Here is a 16,914-nt window from a genome sequence, read left to right as displayed (position 1 = left end):
GCACAATGATAGGATTTTTAGAGGAGTGGAATCTAGTCCTGATCAGGTTTTCTATAAAATTAAGGTCCTTATGATTGGGAATATTAAAATAACTATTTCTAGATAACAACATTGTAATGGGTTGGAAGATTGGGTGTTTAATAGTTGGAACCTAAGGAGTTTGGGAATGGATATTCGAGAACCTAATCTTAGGGATAATGCTAGATGAGACTTTCCTTCAGCGAATTGGTTCAAGATAAACTTTGATGAGGCCTCAAAAGGGAACCTAGGCAAAGTAGGTTGTGGAGCTGTTATTAGAACTATGTGGGAGGCATGGATATTCCAATTAGGGATCAAACCAATCATGTGGCAGAAGCCTGTGCTGCTGTTCATGGTTTTCTGTGTGCTAAGAGTATGAATTTGAGGAAGATATGGGTGAAAGGTGACTCCCTCAACATTGTTAATTATCTAAATAAAATTACTAAACCATCGTGGACAATTAGCAACATTATCTTCAAGGCTATTCACATTATAAATACTTTTGAAACATGCATTATAACTCATAATTTCAGAGAAGCCAACTGTATTGCTGATTGGGCTACGAACATGGCCTGCTTTATTGATCATAAAGTCATTTGGGATTATTATGAGTCCTTACCTCCATATGGCTACCATTTTATTGATTATTATAAATGGAGATCTATGCAAAAATGTTTTAACTATGATGGTGTCAGTAATTTGTAATTATGAGGAGAACTCTTTTGGAGTGTGGTGGGTAATGATTTTTAGAAAGTCGAGCATTTATTCACATAGATTCTAGGCAGTTTTTGCCATTCCTCTCTTCGAATGTGGTGTTGCCTTTTATTGCAGATTGAATTGGGGGTTTCAGAGAAAGAAAACCAGCGAAATTGGTGAAGGGAATATGGGAGGAAAAAGGAAAATGGTGGAGCTGACTAACTGCTTGAAGTGGATGAACAAGACAGAAGTTTGGGATATTTTAAGGCGCAAAAATTTCACAAGGTACATGGAGAGGCTTAAATGTAACAATCCTACCATTACACATCAGTTTATTGAATCTTGGAAGGATGGCTCTGTTATGGTTGGTAACCAATGAATGGAAGTTATCAAAGAAGTGATTGCAGAGGCCATGGGGCTGGACATGGATGGGATTAACTTTTATCGGGAGAGGAAGCTCTCGAATAGGGCCATAGATGAATTTGTGGAGACAGAGTAAGAGAAAAGCCACTTGGTGAAAATAGGTAATTCTTATATCAACTTGACCTTTGTTTCTCGACCATGGCGATTTGTGCAATTTTTGAATACCTCATTTTAGATGGGAGATTTACTAAGTTGTATGGGTACCATTTCATGTTGGCCAATCACTTTAGGCATGATGTTAGGATCAACTTCCCATTTTACTTAATGCAGTCTCGTAGCATCTCCATTCAGGCTATTCAAAAAGACCCGAATGGTGAGCATGTTTGCTACGAGGGTCTTATGGTCCTTATCATGAATGTGTTAAAATCCAAGAAGATTGTGAAACCAAGGGGCAGTTTGAAAGGGGTAGACTATGATACAAAAGGGAGTCTCCCGAAAAAGGGTTATGATTCAGATACCCAAGATGAAGCTAAGGGGAGTTTGAAAAAGGGCTTTGGTTGTAGCTCTAAAAAGAAGAAAAAGATGGTTGTTGACTGTGATTTTGACCGAGAAAGTGATTTCATGGAGGAATTAGTGAGAGATCACTATAAAAAGAGGAGTGGAGGTAAAGGCAAGGGTATTAAGGATTTTCAAGATGACCGAGCCTCTCACCCTTCTAATGATGAGCCTTTGGCTCACCGTTTAGAAAGGAAAAGAAAATCTTTGAGGCAATAGGAGGAGAGGTTTCAAACTATGAAGAATGGGGATTTGAAAAATGAGGATGATGGGGAACAGGGGCATCTTCAAGATTTGGATGATAATACTAATGGTGGGCTCGGGTCATCCAAAGGTATTTTTCGTAACCTTGGTATAATCATGAAGGAGATTGGCTTCTTGAAGCAACAAATGTAGATGCTTGGTAAGGAAGTGGGGCAAGTCAGTAAAACTGCCAGAGGTGAGTGTACACTTGGCCAACACATAGACAAGGTTTCAAAGGTTATTAGGAATGTAGAAGAAGTTAAAAACCTTATGCTTAAGATACCATAGCTCAAGGCTAAGCAAAAGGTGCTAGATAAAGTGATTTGTGGTATTCAGGGGAAGGTGTCTAAAATGGAAGCTAAGCTGGATAATTTGGAAAAGTTGTTCAAACAGATGGCTGATAATGTGGGTAACCTCCTAAAGTAGCTTGAGCATGACAAAGGGCAGGACCCCCCTTCGGTGGTAGAGAATCAAGGCCCTAGCAAAAGTACCCAAGCTCATTCTAAGAAAAATGAGGAAGTGAGCAAAATGGATGAGGGGAAAGCCGTTGTTGAAAATATGCATATTTTGGCAGATCAAGCTATTGACCTGATAAAGACTTCTTAGCTAGTTGGTTGCTATTTTTTTTGTATCTTTTCTAGCTTTGTCTTGGGTGACCTAATGGCTATTCTTTGTGGAGGTCTGTCTCATGTTGTCCTGTGCTGCTTTTCTATGTTGATTACATCTCTCAGTTTTCTCTAGACTTCTAGCTTTATGTAAAAATGTTTTGGGTCCTTTAAAACCTGTTTTTACTTAATCAAAACAATAATGATTAAATTATTAAATAATAATTAACAAGTTATAAATAAAATAATAAAAGTTTACTAATAACCATAATTATTACTTAACAATAAAACAAATTTACTTAAACTTACCAATTAACATCCAATAACAATTTAATTAATTAATAATAATATTAATTAAATCAATTACTCAAAATCATGAATTTGTGTGAAAAGTTTGCATCATTTACTGCTAAATTAGGTGTTGTGGAATAGATTACAAATTGATCATTCGTAAGCTCCAAAAAGACCATTAGCTGCACCAACAATTCGCAAATAGGTAGATCGAGAAGGTGAATTCAGTGGTGTAATGAGAATTTGAAGATACCAAATTTTGTGCTCTTGATCTCTATTGAGGAAGCACTATAACCGAACACATCATCTCCCCAAATTCAGCTGGGTGCTCTCAATTTCCAGTCTCTAGCTGTTAAACCCTAGGGTTTTGAAGGGCATAGTGGGGATCTTGTTTAATTATAATCCTTCGAGTTCATGCAAGATCTGTTCTCATGTGATTTTGTCTTCATTCAGTTTAATAATTGCTTAGGTATTGTTAATTTATGGGTGTTGTGCTCCCATTCTAGGAAATGGCAAGCAATAGAACAAGGAGTGAAGACATTGCACAAAATGCTAATATTGAAGATAAAGTTGAGACTCTTTCCAATGAAGAAGATGATGCTTTGGGTGAATTGCCTTCTATTCATGGGAAATTAAATCCAAGATATTAGAGGAATGTCCAAAACCCTAGAGTGTATTTGCATAAGAAAAAATTGATACATCCTTCTTTGCTAGACAACTAAATAAATAAGAATGGGAGAAAATACAATGAAAATCACCCCTGCATCTACTCTTTGTCTATGAATTTGAGATATGCAGTAAAGACAAAAAATACATTTATGCCCTAGCTGAGCCAAATGATTTGGACCATGCGAATATACAGGACAAGAATCTTAGTCACAAGATCATCAATAATACACTAGGTGCTATTAATCAAAATTGTCTAGAGAAATATGTAGAGAAGATAAGGGTTTGGTTAGTGATCAATCCAAATGGGTATATTAGCATGGTTCAGAGATTTTCAATCCAAAATGCTCCAATTGTGAATAAGGAGATCTATCGATCTAATATCATTTTTCTATTGATAGCCTTGACAATCAATTTCAATTTTTTAATCATACAAAATATGCTTCTCACAAGAGATTGCCTTTCTATTCCCAACAGACAGGTCCCACTAAGAAACCTTATGCGAATTCCCCCAAAACACTTGAAGCACATCTTTGTAAGCCTGAATCTTCAAAGTACAAACCCTCACATAACCCTCAAAAACATATATTCTCCCTCATCATAGGAATATTTTTCCCAATTCCCCCTCTCAATACCCTAGTCAACTTTAAAACATTGCTTAATCCAATATTAAAGCTAAAGAATAGATACTGATCATCAACAATCCAAATAGTGAAGAGCGGTGACATGAATGAAAGAATCTCAGTGTTTTTGCACTATGGAATGGGTCAAAGCAAGATATGATCAATCTAATTAATTGGTTCCAGGATTTTTGTCAAAACTAGGTAAGTATATATCACCATTCTAAAAGAGTTATGTTCATTCAGTGTAGGGATGAAAATGTCAAAAAAGATTTTCTCTTTACCTCTGTTTGCTATTTTAATGGTTATGATGTTAGATTCTTGGAATGGATAGCAGATTTTAAGGAAGAATTGTTAAACTTTTCCATTCCAACTTGGGTTTCAATTCATTCACTCCCACTAGAACTTTTGCATATAGAGATTCTCAGGAATATAGGTTCATCAACTAGGAACCTGATAGGAATAGATGCTTCATACAAATATTGTAATAACATTAAATTTCTGATTAATTGTGAGATTAATACTCTTGAATTCCAACCTATTAAGGTAATAACTAACAAATCTATCTATAACTTAAAACCTCATAGATTTGAAGGCAAAATCTCTAAAATAATTAGATTAAATAATGAAAGAAAGATCACATTTAAATCTATGCAACCAACCTCTAAGCTTAAAGACATCTTCCCTATGATGTGTATAAGGAATATAAAAGAATTTCAGGGGAAGTGCAATCATTTTATAGCAAGGAAAATAGTTACAGAGTTGGATATTGGTAAAACAAGTAAAGAAAAACAACAGTCATAACTAAAATCACAAATATCATAGACAAGGATCAGAAAGAAACTACATAAAATATACAAGAAATGGAAGAAAATGAAGTACAAAATAAAGAAAAGGGGAAGTCTTCAATATCATATAATAGTAAAAAAATGATTGATCTATCAGATAAAAAATAAAATAAAGGCACTAATCCACATCGGAGAAATGAACCAATCTATGAAGATCAAAGTAATAAAGGTATCAACAGAAGAGATGGAGTAAAAATAGAACCTAATACAACTTATATTAGAATGCAAAAGACTACAAATAGATATAGAAAGAACAAAAAGAAACAAAAAAAATCTCAGCCAGCGAAGGTTACAGAATAAATGGGTTGGAAAGAAAAAGCATTAGGGAAAGAACCCATGTCTCAAGAAAAAAATATTTTGGATAACTTTACCAACACTCTTGAAGAAATTGAAAATGAAGGTCTCTTCTCTATTGCATCTCTTAAGAGTAGCAAGGATAAACACACAAAAGAAGTGTTAAAGACCTTGTTGCTACAGAAAGCAGAGTCTATAACGGAAACTATAGAAGCCAATAAAGAGGTAGTCAAGAAGTGTACCAAATTTTGGCAGACACCAAATACAACACAAGAATCTCCAAATAATAATGTCTATAGGCACATTGTAAGAAATAATGATCAAAGTAAGATAAAATGAGTACCAATACAAGATTTTCATGACTTCTTCAATAATGAGCTATCAGAGAATGACAATCTAGAAATGTCAATGTCAGATGAAGCTGAGAAAGAAAACTTGGAACGATTAATAGATGAAGTGATACCAGTTTTTAACCACAATAATATTGATAAAAGCAGTAATGTACAAAAGAGGAACTAATTTAGCAAGTTTTGAAACTAGGAGATAAATACACTTTTGAAGATTTAAGAAGAGATATGTTAATCATTGATGATGAAGATAAGAATAGTAAAGCATAATAGTGAAATGAAGATAGAATATGCTTAGGACAAGGAGATGTTATAGATGTGGGCAAAAAAGGGAATACACTAGATTTAGCAGTTAATACGAGTACAGATAATCAAATAAATCTTGCTGATAAGATAATGATAGAATTAGAAAATGAAGAGATAGATATGAAAGATGGTAAGCAATCAAGTGTAGCAAATACATAGGAGAATACAAAACATTTAGGTATTCTAATGAATCAAGAAGAGATAAGCACCCCTAAATATGGTAGTCAGAAAGCTAAGAAAGGAAGGAAGTCCCTAAAAGAACTAAGGGAAGAAGATGGGCAAGCAAAAGAACAACAAAAGACAAGTTAGTTAATTAAACCTAGGAAGGGAAAGAACCTTCCCATAGCAGCATGAAGATCATTACCTAGAATACTAGGTGCTTAAATGCACCTAGCAAGAAACGTTTACTAAAACATAGTTTAAAACAACTTGATTTTGAAATTATAATGTTACAAGAAAAAAAACTAAATAAGGAAGAAGGAATTAAGCTAGGGAAGAAATTAGGTAGCTAGAAAATCAACTTACATGAATCTAGAGGATCATTAGGGCGATTAGGAATGATTTGGAATCCTAGGAAAGTAAATATAAATATTATAAATTCAAACAATTCATGGATAAGAAACAGAATTAAAAGCATAAAGACTAACTTACAGTTAATTCTAATAAACATCTATGGCCTAATCCATAACAAAGATAAAAAATTGTTAAGGGAAAAAATAAGTCTATTTATAAAAAAAATTACAACAATGAACTTATTCTAATAGGTGGAGATTTCAATACTATCATGAATATAGATGAAAAATTTGGAGGTATCCAACAAATTCCCCAAGCATATTTGGAATTTATAAAATGGATAGTATTGAGATAATGGGTGTTGCACACATTGCATAGTTTTATTATTTTATTTTATTATGTTATGTTGTATCTAGGAGCACCTAGGTAGATGTGCAACATGTAAAAATTTCCATGGGATATACTTGATGAGTTGTATTGTAATATTGCGATAATATTTCATGTAATTATTTAATATTGGGGAAGAGAATTAAAATTTTCAATATGAAATATGGGGTCAATGGGTTAGGTAGACATGGTTTTAGAACATTGTTCATGTGATACCACTTGGTGGTTTTTTGGGACTTGCTACTATATAAGTAGCCACAAGGGTAGTTGTAGAGACAAGAAAAAAGGCAAAAAGGAAAGAGTCAAGTGGGACAAGGCTTGATAGGTTAACCAAGGGAGCATTTGTGAAGGTTGGAAGCATGACATGGGATGTGTGGGTTCATGCTTGTTCACATGGATTGCTTGGTAGTGGCTATGGTTTTGAAGGCTTCCATGGTTGTATTGCAATGGCATTTTTGCTGAATAATACATGGTGATGGATGTTTTTTGGAGGCTAGGTTTTTTTCCTCAATGAGGGTTTCCTAGGGTATATCTTGTGTCACCATTTTTGTGGGTATATTGTCTATTCCCTTGCATATGGATTCAATTGCATGTTTATTTCAAATCTATTATGAGTTATGTGGAAACAGTTATATTCTTTGTTGCAAGTTCCCTTAGAAGTGGTATCAGAGCTATGATTTTATTATTGTAACCCTAGATTGAATCCATGGAAATGCTTGAGAGGATAAAATAAAGGGCAAGATATATGAGTTTTTTATTACAAATCTGAGGGTTTTGGGTTTTCTATTATGATGGGATGTAGAAATATTTTGGGCATGTGAAATTATTGGGCAAAAGGGTTTTTTGGATATTTTATTTAAAATAAGGTTTTAGGGGGAGCTTACAAAAATGACCTCCTAGGTAAAAACAAACCTCACCATTGGATCCAAGTTGATGTTTCCATAAATTTTGATATACAATATGCCCTAGTATGGCCATGTTCAGAGGAAATGAAAGAGTTTTTTTAGTTTCAGCCGGTGATGGCTATCAAATTTAATCCCGTCAAAATTTTCATCACAAAAAGAAAATCATAGCGAAAATGGTAAAAAGATTGTCTTAGTAAAATGACCATAACTTTCTCTCAAGATATGAATTTCAAACTTCTTATAGGCGTTGGAAAGTTAATTCAGAGCACTACAACTTGGTGTAGGTATTATTTTATCATTTTGACATTTTGTCAGGTTTTAGGAGCCTAAAAGTTGGATGTTGTTTATTTTGAGCACAAATTAGGGCACAACTTAGGCATATAGAGTCAGATTTTAGACTTCAAGTAGTCAACGGAAAGATTTTGGAGAGCTCTACACATTGGTTCAGGTTTGACATGTTTATTTGGTGATATATTTATCTAAATAGTTTATGGAATATATTGACTATGGTAGCATTGCAAGTTTATGACATTGTATGTTTGGAGATTTAAAATTTGATGTCATTGTATACTTAGTTCATATTGTAGATTGGTCTCATGATGATATGGTTATCAGTGTTTGGTTTGGAGTATGATGACTTATTGGGTCTACAAGTTGTGTAGTGTTGTAAGCAGTCTATACTTACAGGTTACATTTATAACTTGGTTATGGGTTGTCTTTGCCTATTAATCTTTCATTATTGATGCATATTTAGATTGGTGGCTTGGATTTGGGTTGTCTATGCCCTAAGTCACATGATTTGCTAATTTTTCTTCATGTGTAAGGGGTGAGATGTTGTTACCAGGTATAGTCATGGTGGAAGATTGTGGTTGGCTATTTTATGTTGACAGGTTGGACACATTGAGAGTTAGTTGCTCAGTTCAAGAATGTAATTATGATGTCATGGATTTTGGCATGACATGATTGGATATATAGCTACATCCTTGATGTTCATTGTCTTAGATTCTTAATTTGGTTACAATGGTATATCTTCTTGGTTAAGGATCATGGTTATTTGGTTTCTTTTGAGGAGATTATGATGTGCACTTTGAGTTCTTTGATAGTTTGATGCCTTGGTTGATTCTCATGGTTAGATGATGGATTTTTCATCATGATGTCATGGATAGCTTGGATACATGGTTTAGTGGGATTTTGTGATAGTGATGAGGTGACAATGCAGGATTAGTTCGTGGTTTGGTTTATATCTTCTTGGTTCAGAGATCTTGGTTTCACTTGGTACTGACACTTTGGTTGTGTGAGTGTAAACCCGGAGGATCTTCATGTAGGAGATGGATTTTATAATACCATAGGTGACTTGGTATCATAGTTAAGTGGGAGTTTTTCTAGCATTGATATATTTATTGAGTTTTTAAAGATGTTGAAGATTTGTCTTAGATTTTGTTGCTGCTAAAGCATCTTTGACATTTGTATGGTGCACTTGTTATCTTCATGGTGTATGAAGATGGTTAGATCTTGAGGACTCATGGGGTTCTTGGTTATCTTCATGGTGTGTGGAGATGGTTCTTCATGGTATGTAGAGATGGTTTTCTAAATGGTGTGTGGAGATGGTTGCATCTTGAGGACTAATGGGGTTCTTGGTAAAGGTGTGGTTTATGCTTTCATTTGGCATGTCATCCTTGGTGTGAGGATGGTTTCATTTTATGTCATCATATACTCTTGATATGCATTTTGAGTTTTTTGACATGTTATGGTATGTTCATATGGAGCATGTTATCTCTTTGGTTGAGATGATTAGATCATGTTGTCATGTTTATGTTCTTGAGGCCATGGTTGGAACTTTGACAATGATCTTGGTTTACTTTCTTTGTATTGAGTATATTGATCATAAGCTAGATACTTCATGATATTGCTATGTTGCATTTGGAGTTGGCATGGATTGACTGGTTATAAGTGCTCATGGATACTTAGAGATGATGGTGATGTTGATTTATCTTAGATTAGAGAAGTATTTGTTGGGACAGTTGTTTGATTTTAGCAGAAGAGTCCGAGGGGCATTCACTTGATATGGACTTGAGAGGAGATTATTCTTAATTGAGTCTTGGTTGGAGACTTGGATATCTTGATGAATATTCTCATTGCTCACTCTTGGTCTACTTGGTGGTTTGCTACTTAAGAGGTATAGCCCATTGTTTCTCTCAGATGTATCAATTTTATGCTTATATTTCATGAATATGAATTTTGAGCTATGGTACATGAGTTAATTTTAGAGGGTTCATTTGAGAGATGGTTTAGCATTGGTTATCTCCATTTCCTATGTTGCTATGCTAGTTGAGTTTGGGAGATGGCTTTATATTGGGCATATTCCTTGGATTAGGAATGGTTTACGAGTTTGATCTTCTTGCAAGATGCTTACATCCATGATTAGTTATATGGTATGGTTTGGGTGTTGTTGAAGCTTCTTGTTGGGATTTTATGGAGGAGATCATACTTGCACAGTTTACATCTAGATGTGTGTGTAGAAGGACATAATACAGGTTATGATTTGCATGGTTTCTCTTTGGTCTTGGTTATCTTCCTAGATGTTCAACTTTTCTTACATTAGATTTGAGATTGGTTAGAGTTTGTGCTCGTGTATGTCATGTGAGAGATGACATGGTTATTCCTTTATCTCTTTCCTATGTTGGTTGTGGAGAGCTTGGGAGACTATTGGAGATTTTTTATGAGAGTTGTTCTTGCAGATTATTGGTTTATGTATTGTGGGTATCCTTGATACTACATGGATTCACTTCTTTGTGATGTTGTGAGTGAATTGGTTATAGATTTGACATTATGTTTTGTAGTGGGAGCTTCTTGGTATATATGTGGTAGGTATTACTCTTGAGGCTTGTGATTGTAGGCTACAGATTAGATATGTTGATTATGTGAGATTCACTTGGTATACCTTTGGAGGTATGGATAGTTGGATGGGTTTGGCACTTGTTGTGGGTGCTATTTTACCTATGGAAATGTTGACAACTATGGATACATGTGATTGCCTTTGGATTAGGTTTTTGTGCTTGGAATTTTAGTTCACACAAGATTTTATGATCTTCTAATGCAACAGGTTGGGTGGCTTTCTCTTTGGACGGCTTCTATATATGTTTGGTGGTAGTGGCATTAGGAGGTGAGATCATTCATGTTTGAGATATTGGATACTTTGATTTTGTTGCAGGTACCAAGGTGGAGCACTTTATGTACTTTGATCCATGATGGTGGATGTGCTAGGAGGGATTGTTCCTTTGTTCATTTATGTGGCTACAAATTGACCCTATGCAATGTATACAACAAATGGAAGATTGCTGAGATAATGGGTGTTGCACACATTGCATAGTTTTATTATTTTATTTTATTATGTATTGTTGTATCTAGGAGCACCTAGATAGACGTGCAACATGTAAAGATTCCCATGGGATATACTTGATGAGCTGTATTGTAACATTGTGATAATATTTCATGTAATTATTTAATATTGGGAAAAAAAAATAATTTTTTAAATATTAAATGTGGGGTCAATGGGTTAGGTAGCTGTAATACCACTTGGTGGTTTTATGAGACTTGCTACTATATAAGAAACCACAAGGGTAGTTGTAGAGATAAGAAAAAATGCAAAAAGACACGAGTCAAGTAGGACAAGGCTTGATAGGTTAATCAAGGGAGCATTTGTGAAGGTTGGAAGCATGGCATGGGATGTGTGCATTCATGCTTGTTCACATGGATTTCTTGGTAGTGGTTATGGCTTTGAAGGCTTCCATGGTTATATTTCAATGGTAATTTTTGTTGAATAATACATGGTGATGAATGTTTTTAGAGGCTTGGTTTTTTCCCTCAATGAGGGTTTCGCAAGGTATATCTTGTGTCACAATTTTTGTGGGTATGTTGTCTATTCTCTTGCATGTGGATTTCAATTACATATTTATCTCAGATCTATTATGGGTTACGTGGAAATGATTATATTCTTTGTTGCAAGTTTCCATACAAATAGACCTTAATAACCTAGTTGATATCCCTATTAATGATGGTAAGTACACTTGGAATAATAGAAGGAAAGATTACTCTTATATCACTAAGAAATTAGACAGGTTGTTCCTCAAAGGAGAACTTAGAGGAATAGATTTTGATATTCAAGCCTCAATCCTTCCCATAGCAGGATTAGATCACTATTCGGTTAGGATTGAATTTACTAAACCTCATAAACCTACCAGAAACCCTTTTAAATGTGAAAAAATGTGGTTTTTAGATAGAATTTTTATTGATCTCATTAGAGAATGGTGGAATCAAGGCAATTTTAAAGGTTCCAAAATGTATTTATTTGTATCTAAGATGAAAATGCTTAAAGAAAATATACTGAAGTGGAACAAAGAACATTTCAACAATATATTTAAAGAAAAACTAGACATAGAAGAAAGTTTAAAGAAATTAAACACATAAGTAATTAAAGAAGTATGAATAATGAAAACTTCTTTCTAGAAAAATCCTTACTAAACAAGAAAACATTCTAGCAAAGGAAGAAGTCTTTTGGAGGCAAAAATTAAGAGAGAAATGACTAGATGAGGGAGATTGTAACACAATTTTTTTTCATGATAACACACTAATCAACAGAGTTAAAAGCAAAATTAGTAAAATTAAAAATGCTTCAGGCATTATCACTAAGAATCCTGATAGTATAACAAAAGTTTTAGTAGATCACTTTAAGAATTCATTAAATAATTTTACAAGTTCGAACATTATAGCTCAAGCAAAAATGTTGGAAAGTATACCAAAAGTGATCTCTATAGAAGGTAATAAAGCATTAAACTCACCCATATCTTTGGAAGAAGTCGGATTAATGTTATTCAACATGAATTTGGATAGCTTTCCAAGACTAGATGGTTTCTAGGCCTTCTTCTATCAAAAGAGTTGGGATATTATTAGAACTGATCTTTGGAAAGCCATTGAGGCATCCAGAAATGATGGATCATTATTATTAAAAATTAATTATACCTTTCTTACATTGATACCTAAAAAAATTGATCCCAAAAATCATAGGGATTTTAGACTTATAGCTCTATGCAACACCATCTATAAAATCCTATCCAAAATTTTAGCTAATCGAATGAAAGCATTACTTCCTAAGCTTATATAAGAAGAACAAAAAGGTTTTGTACCAAGAAGATCAATACTAGACACGAGACTCATTATTCAGGAAATATTACACTCGACCAATAAAAATAAAAAGGCAAGCATGTTCATGAAACTAGATATGCAAAAAGAATATGATATGGTTGATTGGAGGTTTTTATGTAAAACCTAAGAAGCTTTTAGATTCTCTCACCAATGGATAAATCTTATCTATTAATGCATATCTTCATCTAAAGCATCAATTCTCATTAATGGGACTTCTGAAGGCTTTTTTGACACATCTAGAGATTTAAGACAAGGAGACACACTATCCCCTTTCCTATACATTATCATGGCAGAAGCCTTGGTAGAGCTATTACAAAAGCATACTATGATGGTAAAATTAGGGGAATTATTGTTACTGAGAATGTAATGTCCCCATATTTTTAGCATCTCAGTGGAGTTCTTAGCTTTACATTATCCAAAGGCTAAGTGAAGAAATAAGAAGAAATTGATTAAATTAATTTCTTATAAAATCATTAAAAAAATTAAATTTAAAAGGTGACTTTATATTTAATTAATTTAACTTTCTAGAAGCACAATTAATTATTGTATTACAAGGGAGAAGCTTCTGGAGAGTGTATTTTCTAGAAATACAATTAATTATTGTATTAGAAAGGGGGCAGCTTCTATAGAATTTAATTAAATAATATTTTATTTCCTTCTAGAGGGGTGAAGGAAAATAATAAATAAAGGGGAGAGCTTCATTTTTAATCATTCGATTATTGTGAATTGCATTTGATATAAACTTGGGAGAAGAAACTAAGGTTTCTAATTTCAGTCAGCCATTGGAGAATGTCAACTCTTCAGTATTACAACCATTTGAGGTGGTGAAATATCCACTAAATTTTTCATTTGGGAGGGCTTCATTCTAGAGTTCTATTTGTGCTTAAATTGGAGAATGCATTTTGGTTTCTATAGTATGCATGCACAATGCCGTGCTACAATATTTATGTTTGATCCATTTCCATTATTGGGCATCACTATTACAAGTTCCTCTTGCAACTGTTAGTAGTTAGCATTGTAATTTTTAGGTATATGATTTTGCTGTGATGATTTATAATTAGATTTTGGCATTACTGTAGTCATTATTGTAAGCCCATTTGTCTTGGCAAACTCATAGCAACATTGTACATGAGAATGAATTCACTAAAGGTGATACATGTTGCATACCATTTGTTTGATGAAATGTCCATCTAATAGCACATATGATCAGTATAATATTTGTATGTCAATTATTTTTCAAAATGTCAGTTGGCCGTAGGTATGCATTCCATACCTAGTTTCCATGTATATGCATTGAAAATACTAAAAGAATTGCACTTGCATATTAGTTCATTGTAAGAGGCATTGTAATATCATTTGAGAACATTCTAAATTTCTTAGCATTGAAAGGCAACATATAAGTTTTTGACAATATTTCTTGAGCTAAAATTAGTCAATTTGGGCAAGGGATATTACATTGGTATTAGAGCTAAATCCTGCCATCTTGTGGGTTTAGCAATCACAAGTCACCTGGGGTTGGCTCTCACATATTTTTCACTATCAGGAAAGCTTTGTTTGATAGGTAAAAAGATTTTATCAGGTAGCCAGACACCATGGGTGATAGGAAAAAGTGTAGCCCACCAAGAGACAATACGAATGAGGATCATGAGACAAGGGAATTTTTCATAGCAATGGTTACAGGACAAGAGCGAATGGCTCAAGCTTTGTAGGCACTCACCACCATGGTTGAGTGCATGAACCCACTAGAAAGATGAAATTTGGAACAAGGGGATAATAGAAGTGCAGTGGGATCACCAAGAACTCATAGAAATCTTTCCAGAGTAGTAGACAAGCTCACACGTCCTACTTTTGTTAGAGAAAAACTAGTACAGGAATCAACAGAGGAAGTTGAGGATGAGACATTTGTAGATATCCTTATGGCTGCAAATGATGAATGGAAATTATTGGCACCACAAGTTTGGGAGAGGATGACCTTTGAATGCTTTGTAAATCAGAGGAGAGAACATTACAAGTCACTCAGATAGGATAGGAGGCCTAGGGTTCAAAATAGTGAGTTAAAGAGGACTACAGGCAAGCTTACTATGCCTACATTTAATGGGAGTGGTAAGATGACAACTTAATCTTGGATTCATAAAATTGACACATTCTTGGCACTAAGGCCAATGACAGAGATTGAAGCTATCAAATATGTCACTTTGCATTTGGAGGGAGTAGCACATGATTGGTGGTACTATGGTATGGTAACACTTCAGCATAATCAGGTGACAGAGTACTAGGACTTCATGTATAGGTTGGTTGAAAGATTTGATAAGAAAGATCCAGAGGTTTACTTTTGAGAATTAGCACAACTGAAATAAATAGGCAACTTGGAGCATTTCATTAGTGAATTTTGACGGTTGGCAGTCATGATGCCAAACATTTTAGAGCGTAGATTGATAGTTCTTGTCATTGAGGGCTTATTCAAACCACTAAGAGGTTGTATAAAGAAATTTGATCCCATTTCTTTATAGGAAGCTATGAAAAAGGCAAGAAGTATGGAACGTGCAGTCATAACAAATAAATTTTAGTTCAAAGGAGCATCTTGTAGTAAGGATAACAAACCATTTTATAAAAAACTAGAGAGGACTAGTTTTAAAAATGATTCTAAAGATAAAAATCCTGTACCTTTTGATAGGGAAACATTAAACGATTTAGGGAAGAAAAAATTATGTTTCTACTATAGGGGACCCTATGATGCAAAATATGACTTTCCTCTTATACCAAAGGGCAAAGTTAATAGAATTATGTGGGCATACTATGAGGAATCAAAATCAAATAATTCAAACCAACAATTTGATATAGAGGAAATAAATGGTGAAAAAAAGGAAGACAAGGCTGAAAACTTGTCTAAAATGGAATCCACAAATGGGGAAGGAGATAGGCAACTTAGGGAAGCTCATCTCACTACTTTAAATAGGAAGCATCATTTTGAATGAGAGTACTTGCTAGACATTGAGTTATAACATTGGTTGATACTAGTGCCACTCATAATTTCATTGTTACTAGGTTGGTGGACAAGTGTGACATATAAATAGAGGAATTTGGGGGAATTAGAGTGAGGGTAGTTGATGGCTATTTCCTCAATTATGATTGTAAGATCACTAGACTCCCATTGGAAGTTAACAAATTATGCTTTTAAGGTAGATTTTTATGTTGTGCCTATGGGACATAAAAATATAGTCCTTGGGATGAGTTGGTTGTATGATATTGGTGAGTTCACTCTTAATCTCAAGAAGATGGAGATGAGGTTTAAAGTGAATGGGAAGACATAGATTCTTAAAGAAATTAGGGACAATGATTTTAGAATGGTCTCTTTCTAGAGGATGGTTAGATTGATTCAACATGATCAGGTAGAGTGGGTAGTAGAGTGCATGTTAATGCCATCATAGGCAGGACAACAGAAGACTGAATATCCTCTTGATATTCAGGAGCTTAGAGTTAAACACTCTAAGCTGTTCAGTGACGTTCCACCAGGTAGACCACCAAATAGGGGTGTTGAGCACATCATTGAGTTAAGGGAGGGGGCTAAGCCCGTCACGATTACACCTTATAGGCATCCAAAGAGGTTGAAGGATGAAATTTAAAAAAACCATATAGGAGTTACTTGCTATGGGCCACATTAGACCAAGTAAGTCTCCTTTCACTTCTTCAGTGGTGTTGGTAATGAAGAAGGATGAGACATTGAGGATGTGCATTGATTATAGGGTGCTTAATAGGAAGACAATTAAAAACAAGTATCCCATTCCCAGGATTGATGAGTTGATAGATGAGCTTTATGTAGCTTGCTTCTTCTCAAAGATAGATTCGAGATTAGGTTATCACCAGATAAAAGTTAGAGAGTAGGACATAGAGAAGACAACTTTTAGATGTTATTATAGCCATTTTGAGTTTGTAGTTATGTCATTTGGGCTAACTAACACATGTGCTACTTTTTAGGCAACAATGATTAGGGTTTTCCATTCTCAGTTGAGGAAATTTGTACTTTTCTTCTTTGATGATATCTTGGTGTATAGTAG

General features: G+C 34.3%; 1 protein-coding gene across 1 annotated transcript in view; it reads left to right on the top strand.

Moving 5' to 3' along the window:
* The first annotated feature begins 312 nt into the window (after window positions 1-312).
* LOC149548001 (DNA replication licensing factor MCM4-like) overlaps window positions 313-16,914 on the top strand; it is a 175,229-nt gene continuing 158,627 nt past the window's right edge. Inside the window, exons 1-4 of the mRNA XM_089794216.1 lie at window positions 313-421; window positions 552-609; window positions 850-1,078; window positions 1,408-1,710. Coding sequence (XP_089650342.1) covers window positions 313-421; window positions 552-609; window positions 850-1,078; window positions 1,408-1,710 — 699 coding nt within the window. The remainder of the gene's footprint in view (window positions 422-551; window positions 610-849; window positions 1,079-1,407; window positions 1,711-16,914) is intronic.

This window comes from Cupressus sempervirens, chromosome 7 (genome assembly GCF_028749045.1).
Source record: "Cupressus sempervirens isolate cs-2001-9-10 chromosome 7, ASM2874904v1, whole genome shotgun sequence".
NCBI classification, from domain to species: domain Eukaryota; kingdom Viridiplantae; phylum Streptophyta; class Pinopsida; order Cupressales; family Cupressaceae; genus Cupressus; species Cupressus sempervirens.
This window is presented reverse-complemented; position numbering and strand designations above follow the sequence as displayed.